Consider the following 17,669-nt stretch of genomic DNA (forward strand, 5'->3'; position numbering starts at 1 on the left):
ATCAATGAAGTATTTCAGAGGATGAAACACACCAGGACAGACACAGTACCTGGAAGTTAAAGGGAACAGAATCCACCACCTGGAAAGAAAAACAAGATCCAACACAGAGTTGAAAGTGTAGATCAGCGGTAGATAGGGCAAGTCAGAGCAAACACGGCTCAGACATGAAACACAGACATAGAGTAGTCTCTGGTTGACTTACTGAGGATCTGGGCTCAGGACATTCTTCCTTATAGTCGGGGTTCACCTGAAAAGATATCAAGAGCCAGAATGGGATACTTAACTCCAACATGTGAGGAAGCAAGAGGCAATACATAGTCCTCTTATAAGTGAATAGAAAGTAGATCAGGTCCAACTAAATCAAGCCCCGTTGTTAAGACTTTCAGATCGCATGCTGAAGCACTGCAAGATGATGGTACACATTATAATCCCAGGTATTAATCAATTGAGCCATGCAAGTGGTTGGTTGGTAGACTATCATGTAATATGACTACAGTCGGGTGTGAGAGGACTCACCTCAGCAGCCAGGTACGATCCTGTTGCAAGGTGTTTGAACCGGAACAGGCTGTTCCAGTAACCAGCTCCGCCCCGACAAGGGTCATGGTGGACCACCTGATAAAAGAATGCAAAACCTGACAGCATGAGAAACAGCTGTCTGGACTGATAACACACGAGTAAAAACATCTTATAAGATGCAGGACGACCCACATGGTTTCACCTGGTTCTCTCCATCCCAGGGGCCTCATTTATCAATCATGTGTAGGAAAAAAAAAACATGTGCTTAAACCAGGCATGGGAACATTTCCACGCAAAGTGTGAGATTTAAAAATGGGAACACTTGCTTGAGAGTGTATGTAAATGTACACACAGCCATGACCATGTGTATGCACAGTGTCAAGTGGGGGAATGAGGAAACTGCTTGTCAAGAGTAACCTAGAGAATGGGGAAAATATATGTTGAAAATGTGTGAATTCAATAATTATTCGATTTCATTGTATTTCCATTGTGAATTCATGCAACATAGTATGTTAACAGGCTATATCATATACATACATATACAAAGCATGTGGACACCCACTCAAATTAGTGGATTTGGTTATTTCAGCCACAACCGTTGCTGACAACTGTATAAAATTGAGCTCACAGCCATGCAATCTCCATAGACAAACATTGACAGTAGAAAGGCCTTATTGTAGAGCTCAGTGACTTTCAGCGTAGCACCGTCATAGGATGTCACCTTTCGATCAAGTCAGTATATCAAAGTTCTGCCTCGTTAGAGCTGCCACAGACAACTTAAGTGATGTTATTGTGGAAACGTCTAGGAGCAACAACGGCTCAGACGCAAAGTGGAATGCCACGCAAGCTCACAGAACGGGACCGCCGGGTGCTGAAGTTCGTAAAAATTATCTGTCCTCGGTTGCAACTCACTACCGATTTCAAAACTGTCTCTGGAAGCCACGTCAGCATAATAACTGTTTGTCAGGAGCTTCATGAAATTAGTTTCCATGGCCGAGCAGACGCACAAAAGCTTAATGCCAAGCGTCGGCTGGAGTGGGGTGTAAAGCTCACTGCCATTGGACTCTGCAGCAGTGGAAACGCGTTCTCTGGAGTGATGAATCTGGCAGTCCAATGGATTATTCTGGGTTTGGTGGATGCCAGGGGAACTCTACCTGCCCTAATGTATAGTGCCAACTGTAAAGTGTGGTGGAGGAGGAATATTGGTCTGGGGCTGTTTTTCATGGTTCGGGCTAGGCCCCTAAGTTCCAGTGAAGGGAAATCTTAACGGTACAGTATACAATGAAATTCTAGATGATTCAGAGCTTCCAACTTTGTGGCAACAGTTTGAGGAAGGCCCTTTCAAATTTCAGCATGGCAATGCCCCTGTGCACAAAGCGAGGTCCATATTCAAATGGTTTGTTAAGATCGGTGTGGAAGAACTTGGCTGGTCTGCACAGAGCCTGACCTCAACCCCATCGAACACCTTTGGGATGAATTGGAGTGCCAACTGCGAGCCAGGCCTCATCGCCCATGATTTTGGAATGAGATGTTCAACAAGCAGGTGACCACATACTCTTGGTCATGTAGTGTAATTTGACCACATCAGTGCATTTTGTTATGATAATAATCCATATAAAGTACAGTAATTATTAAATGAAAAGGCACGTGTGAAAGTGAAACCATTGTTGAAGTTAATGGGAAAAATGAATGCGAGATAACTGATCTTGCTCTGTTTGACACAGGCTGCATTACACAGAGAGCACATTTTTTTGTGACAGGTGGGACCTATTTACAGAAAGTACAGATTGGAATATCAGATATAGTTTTTTTGCAAAGACCCTCTGTTTTTTGGCCACAGGCACACAACATCGCACAACAGTTTGCGGTCAAGAGGGGTTTCTTTGCAATTAATGGGTTCTCAGATACCAATGGAGCAATAAAAGCCCCATCCCAAAACGAATTCAACTATGGAAAAATGCTTCAACTCAATTAATGGGTTCCCAGATACCAACGGAGCAATAAAAGCCCCATCCCATAACGAGTTCAACTATGGAAAAGGCTTCAACTCAATTAATGTGCAGGTGATAGGTTATGTGACGCACAAATGACGCTGCTGAATGTGGTGGCAAGGTGTCCAGGTGCAATGCGCGGCTCATTTATTCTGCACAACAGCAATGTTGGCCTCTACGCCTATAGGAGAGAGCTGTTGAGGATGAATGGCTTATTGGTGAGTGTTGCCTACTCATTTGAAGTATATTTGCCATTGATAAAGCAACTTGAATTATCCTAATGGGCCTCTCTGTTTGTTCAAATGTTTACTGGTCAAGCCGCAACTGAGCGAGCCAAATAAAACCTTTTGGTTGTATTCAACCTCTGACACCAACACCTTTATTTCAGGTCTCGGAAAGGTTTTATGCTTCTTAGCTTTTTTGGGTCGCACCATTGTACTGTATATCATGGTACGGCGTTGTATATTTCCCACAGGCTTTAAAGGGATGATTTTGACCATATATGGTTCATTAGTGGGGTTTCGCAATGCAAATAGACAAGGTTGTGCACGAGCACTGAGGAGATCTCCTACAGGTGTGCGTATGATGCCCGTATGATGGTTTGATAAATCACACTTTCTTTGCAAACTGACATTCTAAATTCTGTTTCTAAGTAGCATTTTAGAATAGTTTCACTGCAAAAATAGCTTTGGAACAACCTACAGAATGTCATGGCAATGCAGTTATCGTAAAAACCATATCCTTAAATATCAGTGTCATATGTGATTGTGTACCATGAATTTCTCCATGTATCTAATATCTCATTGTCCTATGCTCACCTCCACTTCCCACAATGCCTTGCTGCTAGTGGCGGAGGTGGCGGACTGGCGTCCTGTAGTCCTGAGAAAGACGTACTCCTTCTTCTTGAAGTCGTCACATGTCAGGAACTTCTCCTGCTCTGCATGGAACAGCCGAACAACATCACCCTGGCAACACAAACACAGACACCAGTCAGTAAAATGAGGGCAGGAGAGCCATCTACCCTGTTTGTGTTTTGTGTCCAATACATTTCAATCAACTAATCAGAGTACCTACCCCTTTAAGAATAGTCTCCTTGTTGTCACTCCATTTCATGAACAAAACTACTTTCCAACTTGTGTTGCAGTTTACAGAGTTCACCTGAAAAACAAAATGATAAGCATGTGTGAGTTGTGTCAGGAAATACTTGGTTTCATTTTCAGTTATACGGTTGGGATAGACTTTTATTCACATCATCAAGTTTGTCTTAAAAAAGTGACATCAAAACAAATGAGCCTGCACCTTTTTGTGCATGTGGGTTTGCAGGAATTGTACGGGCTTGCAGGAATGGAGAAGCTCAGTAAATATGCACTGTGTGTACAAAACATTGGGAACATCTGCTCGTTCCATGACAGATTAACCAGGTGAAGCCAGGTGAAAGCTATGATCCCTTATTGATGTCACTTGTTAAATCTACTTCCATCAGTGTAGATGATGGGGAGGAGACAGGTTAAAGAAGGATTTTTAAGCCTTGGACATGGATTGTGTATGTGTGCCATTCAGAGGGTAAATGGGCAAGACAAAAGATTTAAGTGTCTTTGAACGGAGTATGGTAGTAGGTGCCAGGAGCACCGGTTTGAGTGTCAAGAACTGTAACGCTGCTGGGTTTTTCAAGCTCAACAGTTTCCCGTGTGTATGAAGAATGGTCCACCACCCAAAGGATATCCAGCCAACTTGACATAACTGTGGGAAGCATGAGAGTCAAAATGGGCCAGCATCCCTGTGGAACGCTTTTGACACCCTGTAGAGTTCACACCCTGACGAATTAAGACTGTTCTGAGGGCAAAAGGGGGTGCAACTGTAATTTGTCTTTATGGTTGTTGAGCTTTAAGAATGGTGTATGTACTAGCATAAACAACCATCACTTCATTAATTCAAGACAATATGACCGTTTTACAATCCATTCTTCACATATAGCAAGGATGATTAGTACGCAACAAAAATAAGACAGGAACTAATGAATGTGTTTCCTCATCTTTGAGAGGACAGAATGAACAATAACAAAGCACAGTACTCGGCATAGTTAAAACCTGCACTACTCAAGGAAGTGAAATGTGCAGGGACACCTTAGTTAATAAAACAATAGAGACTTTCCCAATATGGATTCTGTTCCACAAGATGAAACATGTACTCTACCTCATTGCATCCTGGGTTGTCAACCAGCTGATGGCTGCTGGCGTGAAGGGGCTGTCCAGCGTTCACAGGGTTAAGGACCACCTTGTCTCCAATCACCACCTAGACAGACCGGGGAGCAATCAATAGCATTATTATACACACACAGTATAATCAACTACACAGAATATCACGGCCACACATGCTCACACACAAACACACGTACATACAGAGACATTGACACCGAGACACAACAAATAGAGAGACAGTCTGATTGTGTGTCATTGAGTATTTTACATGCACACTAATAATTCAATATTAAACTGATTATGGCAGTAGGCAGATTTTGCAATAGTCATATAAACACCTTACTCTGCATATCCTAATTGGCGTTTTCCTGCATTTTCAGAGTGCTTTCAGGTAGATGGATTTCAGATGCGTCCATGTAAAACAGGATTATTTAGGGAAATCGCTCTTCTTACAAAGCATGTAAACGTTTTAATCGAAACATTATATTAAATATGCATCACACTTTATTGTGTGCGTGTAACTGCCATCATTATCATACACTGCTCAAAAAATAAAGGGAACACTTAAACAACACAATGTAACTCCAAGTCAATCACACTCTGTGAAATCAAACTGTCCACTTAGGAAGCAACACTGATTGACAATACATTTCACATGCTGTTATGCAAATGGAATAGACAACAGGTGGAAATTATAGGCAATTAGCAAGACACCCCCAAAAAAGCAGTGGTTCTGCAGGTGGTGACCACAGACCACTTCTCAGTTCCTATGCTTCCACGCTGATGTTTTGGTCACTTTTGAATGCTGGTGGTGCTTTCACTCCAGTGGTAGCATGAGACGGAGTCTACAACCCACACAAGTGGCTGAGGTAGTGCAGCTCATCCAGGATGGCACATCAATGCGAGCTGTGGCAAGAAGGTTTGCTGTGTCTGTCAGCGTAGTGTCCAGAGCATGGAGGCGCTGCCAGGAGACAGGCCAGTACATCAGGAGACGTGGAGGAGGCCGTAGGAGGGCAACAACCCAGCAGCAGGACCGCTACCTCCGCCTTTGTGCAAGGAGGAGCAGGAGGAGCACTGCCAGAGCTCTGCAAAATGACCTCCAGCAGGCCACAAATGTGCATGTGTCTGCTCAAACAGTCAGAAACAGACTCCATGAGGGTGATATGAGGGCCCGACGTTCACAGGTGGGGGTTGTGCTTACAGCACAACACCGTTCAGGACGTTTGGCATTTGCCAGAGAACACCAAGATTGGCAAATTCGCCACTGGCGCCCTGTGCTCTTCACAGATGAATGCAGGTTCACACTGAGCACATGTGACAGACGTGACAGTCTGGAGACGCTGTGGAGAACGTTCTGCTGCCTGCAACATCCTCCAGCATGACCGGTTTGGCAGTGGGTTAGTCATGGTGTGGGGTGGCATTTCTTTGGGGGGCCGCACAGCCCTCCATGTGCTCGCCAGAGGTAGCCTGACTGCCATTAGGTACCGAAATGAGATCCTCAGACCCCTTGTGAGACCATATGCTGGAGCGGTTGGCCCTGGGTTCCTCCTAATGCAAGACAATGCTAGACCTCATGTGGCTGGAGTGTGTCAGCAGTTCCTGCAAGAGGAAAGCATTGACGCTATGGACTGGCCCGCCCGTTTCCCAGACCTGAATCCAATTGAGCACATCTGGGACATCATGTCTTGCTCCATCCACCAATGCCACGTTGCACCACAGACTGTCCAGGAGTTGGCGGATGCTTTAATCCAGGTCTGGGAGGAGATACCTCAGGAGACCATCCGCCACCTCATCAGGAGCATGCCCAGGCATTGTAGGGAGGTCATACAGGCAGGTGGAGGCCACACACACTACTGAGCCTCATTTTGACTTGTTTTAAGAACATTACATCAAAGTTGGATCAGCCTGTAGTGTGGTTTTCCAATTTAATTTTGAGTGTGACTCCAAATCCAGACGTTCATGGGTTGATATATTTGATTTCCATTGATAATTTTTGTGTGATTTTGTTGTCAGCACATTCAACTATGTAAAGAAAAAGTATTTAATAAGAATATTTCATTCATTCAGATCTAGGATGTGTCATTTTAGTGTTCCCTTTATTTTTTTGAGCAGTGTATATATGATCATGTAGAAAACACTGTTCTCCAGTGTGCTGATCTACAGAGGTCCCAGCAGAGCTGCTATACACTACAGCTCAGGCACACGCACACAGGGAGGGGTCAGATTAGTTTAGAGCAGAGGAAAGGTGCCCTTCAAGATAACCAGAAGCTCGACTTTGGCAACTGTTGATTGCACAATGAAAGAGAACAGCTGTCACGCCCTGACCTTAAATATCTCTGTTTTCTATATATTTTGGTTAGGTCAGCGTGTGACTAGGGTGGGTACTCTAGGTTTTTGTTTGTCTAGGGTTTTTTGTATGTCTAGGGCTTTTGTATGTCTAGGGGTTTTGTATGTCTATGTTGGCCTGATATGGTTCCCAATCAGAGACAGTTTATCGTTGTCTCTGATTGGGGATCATATTTAGGCAGGCCTTTTTCCGAATTTCTGGTGTGGGATCTTGGCTATGTGTAGTTGCCTGTCAGCACGCTATTGTATAGCTTCACGTTTTGTTGCTTATTTTGTTAGTTTGTTCGGTGTTCATGATTTTAATAAAGAGAATGTACGCATACCGCGCTGCGCCTTCGTCTCTCCTTCATATGATGAACGTGACAACAGCTGTGGTCTTATAACAGCCAGGTGAAATCCTGCTGCCGCACATGATGTCCTGCCACACAGGTCTGAGATGTCTGAGCACTACCACCGCATAATTAATTCCTGTCAACATCCACTATCCTCTTAATGTATATAACTAGTGCTTGGTGCTATCTAAAACCAGGCAAATAATGATAACACATTGGTTGACTTGTTCACATCAGACCATGTTGGCTACCAAGCACTAGGTGGCCACAGTGGACCATCTTATCAGCACAGGAATCATTCAGCCAGAAATACCCTAATGGCTAAAGCTAATGAACTTACCTACGGTAGCCTACTTGCAATTGAACTAGTACACACCCTGAATCCATCACAATGTCAAAATAGGTAATGATATATTCATGTATTCGTACAACTTGTCAATTCTATACACCGCTGATTCTATTTATAAAGCAGGTAAGCTTAAGTAGCATCAGGCGTTAACAGAGTGCTGTCCGAGAGATCCCTGTGTTAATGATTTTTGCTGTGGCCACTGACGCCAGGAGCTTTAAGAATCTTGTGTGCCAGACTCACCATGTGAACTTTCAGTGAGGTCTTTACATGTTAAGCTCTTAATCACTCTTAATCTAGAAGCCTACTGACAATACAACTTTGACCAGCTAGCCTGAATGTTAAAATGCTAGGCATATCCACCAATTAAGAAATTGAAACCTGAAGAGAACAATACCGATAGCTATGAATCAGAACAATCAATGAGCATCACGTCTTGCTCTTGAGAATAAAGGCTGTTGTCTAAGCTTTATCATTGTTCTATAGAGAGACATGACAAGACTTCCTATCTGACCTTTGACCCACACTACAGCCAACCCTGGGCTAGACACTCACACTGTCTCCCAGGGAGCGCAGTTTGTAGAAGGGCTGAATGTAAAACCAGGAGCCCTCGTTGCCTGCAGAGTCCAGCGTCACCCTCATAGCATTCTTCTCCAACAGGGCAGGGAGTCGTTTATTCACCGTCAGGTACTTATTACTTTTCAAGTGCAACAGCTGAAACAGTGGCAAACAACAGACACAGTTATAAACTCATCCATGCATGTAAACATAATAAATGTACAGATGCATGTCACAGTCTGAGTCTATCATGGAGTGTATCTACAAGGAAAGTTGGAGTTAGATATCAAATATTGGCACAGTGGTCATTCGTAGATATCCCCAAAGAAACATAAAGGTTTAAACACCGTTTCCCATGCTTGTTCAATGAACCATAAACAATTAATGAACATGCACCTGTGGAATGGTCGTTAAGACACTAACAGCTTACAGACGATAGGCGATTAAGGTCACAGTTATGAAAACTTAGGACACTAAAGAGGCCTTGCTACTGACTCTGAAAAATAACAAAAGAAAGGTGCCCAGGGTCCCTGCTCATCTGCATGAACGTGCCTTAGGCATGCAGCAAGGAGGCATGAGGACTGTAGATGTGGCCAGGGCAATGAATTGCAATGTCCGTACTGTGAGAGTCCTAAGACAGTGCTACAGGGTGACAGGACGGACAGCTGATCATCGCAGACTATGTGTAACAACACCTGCACAGGATCGGTGCATCCGAACATTACATCTGCGGGACAGGTACAGGATGGCAACAACAACTGCCAGAGTTACACCAGGAATGCATAGTCCATCCATCAGTGCTCAGACTGTCTGCAATAGGCTGAAAGAGGCTGGACTGAAGGCTTGTAGGCCTGTTGTAAGGCAGGTCCTCACCAGACATCACCGGCAACAGCCCACCATTGCCGGACCAGACAGGACTGGCAAAAGGTGCTCTTCATTGACGAGTTGCGGTTTTGTCTCACCAGGGGTGATGGTCGGATTAACGTTTATTGTCGAAGGAATCAGCGTGACACCGAGGCCTGTACTCTAGAATGAGGTCGACTTATTTCTCTGCCATTATTTCTACTTTTAAACTCAGACAACTTGTTCTAGGTCCCAAGAAACAAAGAGATCTGTTGAACCACCCGTAGCACGCGGTCCAGCAGGTGTATCTCACTGATCATACCTAAAGCCAACACCTCATTTGGCCGCCTTTCGTTCCAGTTCTCTGCTGCCTGTGACTGGAACGAATTGCAAAAATCACTGAAGTTGGAGACTTTTATCTCCCTCACCAACTTCAAACATCTGCTATCTGAGCAGCTAACCGATCGCTGCAGCTGTACATAGTCTATCTGTAACGATTTTCTTGACTTGAAGGAGAGGCGGACCAAAATGCAGCGTGGTTTCTATTCATGTTTAATTTATAAGACTCTACACATGAACAAACTGACAAAACAAGAAACGTGAAAACCCAAAACAGCCCTATCTGGTGCAAACACAGAGACAGGAACAATCACCCACAAAACCCAACACCAAACAGGCTACCTAAATATGGTTCACAATCAGAGACAATGACTAACACCTGCCTCTGATTGAGAACCATATCAGGCCAAACATAGAAATAGACAAACTAGACATGTAACATAGAATGCCCACTCAGATCACACCCTGACCAAACAAAACATAGAAACATACAAAGCAAACTATGGTCAGGGTGTGACAGTACCCCCCCAAGGTGCGGACTCCGGCCGCAAAACCTGAACCTATTGGGGAGGGTCTGGGTGGGCATCTGTCCGCGGTGGCGGCTCTGGTGCTGAACGTGGCCCCCACTTCACTATAGTCTTAGTCTGCCTCCTTGTCCGCTTCCGTGGCCTCCTAACCACGGCAACCTTCTAAATGACCCCACTGGACAGAGGGGCAGCTCGGGACAGATGGGCAGCTCGGGACAGAGGGGCGGAAGCTCTGGCAGCTCGGGACTGAGGGGTGGAAGCTCTGGCAGCTCGGGACTGATGGGCAGCTCGGGACAGAGGTGCAGCTCGGGACAGAGGGGCAGCTCGGGACAGAGGGGCAGTTCGGGACAGGGGGGCAGCTCAGGACAGAGGGGCAGCTCTGGACAGAGGGGCAGCTCCATACTGGCTGACGACTCTGGCGGCTCCTGGCAGACTGGCGGCACTGGCGGCTCCTTGCAGACTGGCGGCACTGGCGGCTCCTTGCAGACTGGCGGCACTGGCGGCTCCTTGCAGACTGGCGCCACTGGCGGCTCCTTGCAGACTGGCGCCACTGACGGCTCCTTGCAGACTGGCGGCACTGGCGGCTCCTTGCAGACTGGCGGCACTGGGCTCTAGCGCCTATGGACTGAGGGGCGGGAGCTCTGGCAGCGCCGAACAGGCGGGAGACTCCGGCTGCGCTGGAGAGGAGGAAGGCTCTAGCAGCGCCAGAGAGGCGGGAGACTCCGGCAGCGCAGGAGAGGAGGAAGGCTCCGGCAGCACTGGACAGGCGGGACCACCTGTAAGGATGAGACGGAGAGACAGCCTGGTGCGGGGGGCTGCCCCCGGAGGGCTGGTGCGTGGAGGTGGTACCGGATAGACCGGACCGTGCAGGAGCACTGGAGCTCTTGGTTGAATGGTCCCGGTCGCCCCGCACTGGGCTAATAGCCCGAACCGGGGACACTGTGCGCAAGGCTGGTGCTATGTAAGCCGGCCCAAGGAGACGCACTGGAGACCAGATGCGTAGAGCTGGCTTCATGGCACTTGGCTCGATGCCCACTCTAGCCCGGCCGATACGTGGAGCTGGAATGTACCGCACCGGGCTATGCACACGCACTGGGGACACCGTGCGCTCCAAAGCATAACACGGTACCTGCCCGGTCTCTCTAGCCCTCCGGTAAGCACAGGAAGTTGGCTCAGGTCTCCTACCTGGCTTCGCCATACTTCCTGTGTGCCACCCTCCAAGAAATGTTTGGGGCTGCCTCTCGGGCTTCCTTGCCAGCCGTGTTCCCTCATATCGCCGGCTCCTCTCTGGCTGCCTCTGCTCTCCTAGCTTCCTCCACCTGTTCCCATGGAAGGCGATCCTTTCCCGCCAGGATCTCCTCCCATGTATAGCAACCCTTGCCATCCAACACATCATCCCATGTCCATTCCTCTTTGCGCCGCCGTTGCTGTTGCCTGTTACCACGCTACGGTCACAAGACACAGGCCTCCTAATTCTCCCTAGAATTTCTAAGCAAACAGTTGGAGGCAGGGCTTTATCCAAAAGGCAGGGCTTTATCATTTATGGAATGGACTTCCTACCCATGTGAGAGACGCAGACTCGGTCTCAACCGGTCATATGATTGAGTGTTGTCTGGCCCAGGAGTGTGAAGGTGAACGGAAAGGCTCTGGAGCAACGAACCACCCTTGCTGTCTCTGCCTGGCCGGTTCTCCTCTCTCCACTGGGATTCTCTGTCTCTAACCCTATTACAGGGGCTGAGTCCCTCGCTTACTGGTGCTCTTTCATGCCGTCTCTAGGAGGGGTGCGTCACTTGAGTGGGTTGATTCACTGATGTGATCTTCCTGTCTGGGTTGGCGCCCCCCGCCTTGTGATTATTATTATTTGACCATGCTGGTCATTTATGAACATTTGAACATCTTGGCCATGTTCTGTTATAATCTCCACCAGGCACAGCCATAAGAGGAATGGCCACCCCTCATAGCCTGGTTCCTCTCTAGGTTTTGGCCTTTCTAGGGAGTTTTTCCTAGCCACCATGCTTCTACACCTGCACTGCTTGCTGTTTGGGGTTATAGGCTGGGTTTCTGTACAGCACTTTGAGATATCAGCTGATGTACGAAGGGCTAAATAAATACATTTTATTTGATTTGATTGGAGGTGGGGGGTCAGTCATGGTCTGGGGTAGTGTGTCACAGCATCATCGGACTGAGCTTGTTGTCATTGCAGGCAATCTCAATGCTCAATGCTGTGCTTTTCAGGGAAAACATTTTCCTCCCTCATGTGGTACCCTTCCTGCAGGATCATCCTGACATGAGCCTCCAGCATGACAATGTCACCAGCCATACTGCTCGTTCTGTGCGTGATTTTCTGCAAGACAGCAATGTCAGTGTCCTGCCATGGCCAGTGAAGAATCCGGATCTCAATCCCATTGAGCACGTCTGGGACCTGTTGGATTGGAGGGTGAGGGCTAGTGCCATTCCCCCCAGAAATGTCCGGGAACTTGTAGGTGCCTTGGTGGAAGAGCGGGGTAACATCTCACAGCAAGAACTGGCAAATCTGGTACAGTCCATGAGGAGGAGATGCACTGCAGTACTTAATGCAGCTGGTGGCCACACCAAATACTGACTGTTACTTTTGATTTTGACACATTATTCAATTTCTGTTAGTCACATGTCTGTGGAACTTGTTCAGTTTATGTCTCAGTTGTTGAATCTTGCTATGTTCATACAAATATTTACGCATGTTAAGTTTGCTGAAAATAAATGCAGTTGACAGAGAAGAGGACGTTTATTTTGTTGCTGAGTTTATTTCTCATGGACCTTCATTGCTCCATAATTTCAACCAATAAATAAAGCATGTTTACTCTATTGACCTCAAACAGCCTCAACGCCTCAAGCAGGTATTCTACATCTGCATTGCTTGCTGTTTGGGGTTTTAGGCTGGGTTTCTGTATAGCACTTTGTGACATCGGCTGATGTAAAAAGGGCTTTATAAATACATTTGATTGGTACTGTGAGACTAGACCTTAACCAACCTTTCTGACTGTGGTTGTTTGTTTTGAGGGAGAAAGCAGCGACTGAAAAAACGAGTAGTTCAAAATGTCTCAGACAATTACAGATATATGCGTTTACAATGCATTCTCTCAAGTGTTGAGCTACCCACTTACTAGTGTAGTAAGACTGTGTTAAATATTAAACACTGGCAGAGGAGCCCGGCTGTACCCTACAGCCCTCAATACCTTTCCTGTCATCACACCCCTAAAACACATAAACCCCAAGGGCCTACTATACAACTTCCTCAAATACAGTTCTGAAAGCATGAGCACCATTTTTCAGGAGATAGCTGTCCTAAAATATATGCAGGTGTTTTGCCTTTTTAGATGATAGATATCGCTAATACAATGGGTCTGTCACTTGACAGGGGAGAGTTGGGTAAGTTGAGCCATTTTTACATTCGGCATCACTCCTTCAAGGAAAAATGTTTGTTCTTTCTAACAAAGATATCTACATATATTTCAGGATGTTGTGTATCCCCCCCAAAAAATCTGAATTTATGTGAACATTACAGTTTTCAACACAATCGCTTTTTTGTATATTAATCATTTTAAGCATCTTTTAACACAGGCTTAACACCTAACTTTTAACATATTCCAGGCCCTGTTCTTACCTCATATCTCAGCTATAATACCTTACATTACACCTGGGAAGAAAACACTCTAATTTGCTGAACTTCCATTGGCTCAACTTACCCCAAGGCAAACATTTTGACTATGTTAACCCCCACAGCTACAACGATACACTTCCATGCTAGGTTTAGGAACTCATACTGAAGCTTATAGAGACCCCAACTTATGAATAGAAAAATATAACTAAATATCTACTTTGGTTTATTTGGCATCGTTAAACCTCTAACACAATGCATTAATTTGACTTGGTGAAAATACATTTTTGGGACCAAACTTGCTTTCCACTTTTTCCATGTGGTTTCTTCCTTCACAGACTCCACAAAATTACGACCTCTTCCTAAATATTTGATCAAATTACTGGTTTTCTGTATGGTTTCCTAGAAACAAGGGACCTCAACTTAACCCACTCTCCCCTACTATAGAGCACATCTACTTCTAGTGGTCCATTAGACCGGTTTCCCTGTGACCTGATAATCTCACTTCTGTGTCGTAAACTTTCACTGGTCAAATATGCAGAGGATGATAAGGCCTGGATGATAATTGTCTGCATTAATGGAGGAGCTGTATTGCCTTTGACCTGTATTGCCTGCTCCAGGCTCTTCACTAACCTTAATGGCACTGTCACGGTATGGCTATACCAAACTCAATATCCTTGTTACCACGTTACCCTTACTCTTCCTGGTCATACCTGAATGACATTTCCGTATTGGATTACAGTTCCTAGCAGCTTTCGGTTCTCAGATTCATTCTGTTTCTTCTCCAGATCAGCAGCATGCTGAAACATAGGGATAAAATATTATGTCAGACAATACAATAGCCACAAACGAAAGAGAAAACTCAACAGACCGATTGTCGGTCTGCACAGTTCGGGGCCGGATGTTCGCTGTTCATTCGCTTGCTGTCTACGCTGTGTGTTTAAATGGGACCACCCACCGTTGGTGATTGCCGTCATTTTCACTTGTTTCTACATGTAGAATCGGTTTGCACTTGGTATGCAAATTACGGCCAGTACTCTGTTCAGAGGTGCGAAGTACTCTTGGGCCAGAGACGCTCGACAATCCTACCGGTCTGTCCATGCCTTTAGATTTAGTGCTCCAAAAACACATGAAGAATAAGATGCAGTACTTTATGAAATACCGATCTGGCTTTATGGTGTGTAATAAAAGTGGAGTGTCTCACTTGTAATGATTTTCTCGACCTCAACAACACGGCAACACATGCAGATTAGAACCAGAAAGCAGAATGGGAAGCAGTTGTGTTAGAAAACAATGAATAGAAACCAGTGGGATGAGGGTACTCACGTGGAGTTTGTTCAGTAGTACTGTGTCAGTGGTGCTGTTTCCCCCTGGTTTTGCTGCCTTCCAGAACTGTTTCTGTGCAGAGTACCTGTTCATGGGGCACAGCTTGAAAAGGCAGTCTGGAAAGAAGAACAGATAAGGAGAGTCAGAGAAAAGATGTGCTGATTTATCATCAAATCCATAACATTGAGTGCATGATGAATAAAGTGGTGGGAATATTTACCAAAAGGGCATGGAGGAGTAATTGGTTGTCAGTATAACAACATAAATATCTCTAAATCAATACAACAGGATGATGGTGAGTCCTGACAGAAAACCCTAGTTCCTCCTCCAGTCCCCAAGGCTGGCTACCGGCAAGGCAAAATGGGGGACCTGATTATCTGTGACAGGTGTACAAAATTGCCGTTCCAGTGAGCGCCAAGCGCCACCACAAAACTTGTCCAACGAACGCCACAGTACAGGGATTAGCTGTCATGGGGATGCATGGTGGGGGAGGGGGAAGAGCGGGATGGATAAGCACAGGAGGAGGTGAAGAGAAGAGAGCCAGGGACAATAGGAGAGAGGGTTAGCTAAATGAGCGAGGGAGAGGAAGTGGGTTTAAGGACTGAAGAAGACCATGTTAGGGGAATTAGGATAGGAGGACAGAATTGGGAGGAGTGTAAGCAAATGACACACAGTACGAAGGAAGGGTTGTGTTTTTTTATTTTTTTTAACAACAGTTGGCAAACTGTGCAGGGAATGGCAGGGTACAGTATGACACAACCCACAGTGCAAACATTGAGGAACAGACAGGAATCAACATAAAACAGGCCATTGAAACTTATTTATCAAATAAATGGAAGTTTACACAGCAGGCCCACTGTACAATTTTTTTTTTTAAACAATATACTACTATATATAATACTTAGTACAAAATTGTCACAGTCACATTAAATACAGCATACTCTGCCAGACTGTGATGATCCAATGATAAAAGGGTCAACAGGTGACATTCTTCAAATACCATCGCCTTTTCCTTCCATCCATGTTATCACAGCTCTCTGAGAAGTGTATGAATACAATCAGAGACAGTCTATCACTGACAGGAATGAGTTGTCCTAGCAGCGGGTAATATTTCCTAGAGAAACATACCTAAGTGTCAGACATGTCACCCAAGCAATTACTGTTGCAATGTACCAATCCCACATCAGAGAGGAAGAGGTGAGGTTTAAAACGCTGGGTTAAAGCTCCATGGAAACCAGTCCTTTTAAATAGCTTAACAGGGCTATTAATACTCAACAGGGATCTTAGGATTTAGCCAGGTACACTTTCCCTCTGTTCAGTGCTCAGGCACACGGAGTCTTGCATGGAGTCTCAGTCCTGTTGCTGTGGCTACCTGGAGGAGTGATGAGGCCTGTGAGAGGCTGGAGAGCTGGGGTGAAGACGAGTACACTGCTCCATCGCAAACCAACTTTGCCCCAAGCCCCATGAGGAAACTTAGGCAAATAAGGTTGAAACATGCTGATGCCATTGCACTTGGTCATGTCATCACTTGAGGTCATCGCTTGAATTGCCCTCAATGGACTCTGCTATAATTCAAATTCAAAGCCTGTAAAACACTGCGAGAGAATGCTATCCTCTCACTGTGCAGGGGGATCTGTAGCCATGGCTGATAGGACTTTCAGAACCGCACAAGAGCTACATTGTTCTACATCCATATCCATTAATGACCAATCTCAGAGTAATTTCTCTGGAATCCCAATAACTCTGGAACCAAAATTTGCAATAGATGCCCACAATACACTAGATCTTCAGTTCCAGAAGGAACTTCTGACATTGCCTTTAAAAGTAGTTCACTACCAGCACAGTATTCACTTCATGCATTCAATGTAGGCTGAATTTTTGTTCTGGTTTCCCAAAATCATTTTAAGGCTAAATTCATTTTTAGAACCTTCATAGCAGCACCACTAAATCTCCACACTGTCTTTGAAATGGTTACAAACAAGCAAAGAATAAAAAGATGAATGAAAACAGATGACTGCAAATAAAATCTAAATACAGTATAGGCTACATAGGCCTATATACCGTTTTTAGATCATATTGAAATACATTTCATGTTCAATCAATTGAGTTCTATTTTACTTATTGTATGCTACTGTCTGTAATTTTCCCCTCAATATATTTCATAATGTGTAACAACATGTGGGCAATGATGTGCCAAATCTGTGATTAATGCATCATTATAGGGTAAGCATTAGAATTAGCAGCAAAGTTTGCAGCCAGCCAAATAGGCAATAATATCTTTCTAAGAGCTGATCCGTCTCCAGTATTGTAGAATAATTCTAATGTTAAGGTAAGATTTGAATGAAGAAAAGCTGATCCAAGATCAGCGCTGCATGTCTTTCGATCCTATCAGTATCAACACATGCTCCAACAACTCACTTATTGAAAGTTCTCCCTATGTGATGTGAGTTGTTTGGCAGTTATAAGAACGATGCATCTTTAAAATTAACTGTGAAGTCACATCTCTGCGTTGCCCCCGTGCTGCTTGATGATACCTGCCAAACTTATTTTTTTAAACTTTTAATAACCGTTTAATTAAAATTATGCATTTAACCCATTTACCAACGTTGAACTTTTTTCCTCACTGAACTTCATAATTCTTTCCCTACTTTTTCCACCCAGGACGCTTTATCTGGAAATGTTTCTACAGGATCTCCACCAGCCGAAAAGA

General features: G+C 45.1%; 1 protein-coding gene across 1 annotated transcript in view; it reads right to left on the reverse strand.

Moving 5' to 3' along the window:
* The window catches only part of LOC135542154 (inositol 1,4,5-trisphosphate receptor type 1-like), a 150,056-nt gene that overhangs the window by 103,090 nt on the left and 29,297 nt on the right, over positions 1-17,669 (reverse strand). The window contains exons 4-11 of the mRNA XM_064968864.1: positions 14,960-15,075; positions 14,347-14,433; positions 8,285-8,443; positions 4,701-4,799; positions 3,582-3,665; positions 3,326-3,472; positions 517-612; positions 203-247 (exon numbers count right to left, since the gene is read on the reverse strand). Coding sequence (XP_064824936.1) covers positions 203-247; positions 517-612; positions 3,326-3,472; positions 3,582-3,665; positions 4,701-4,799; positions 8,285-8,443; positions 14,347-14,433; positions 14,960-15,075 — 833 coding nt within the window. The remainder of the gene's footprint in view (positions 1-202; positions 248-516; positions 613-3,325; positions 3,473-3,581; positions 3,666-4,700; positions 4,800-8,284; positions 8,444-14,346; positions 14,434-14,959; positions 15,076-17,669) is intronic.

This window comes from Oncorhynchus masou, chromosome 6 (assembly GCF_036934945.1).
Source record: "Oncorhynchus masou masou isolate Uvic2021 chromosome 6, UVic_Omas_1.1, whole genome shotgun sequence".
Taxonomy (NCBI): Eukaryota; Metazoa; Chordata; class Actinopteri; order Salmoniformes; family Salmonidae; genus Oncorhynchus; species Oncorhynchus masou.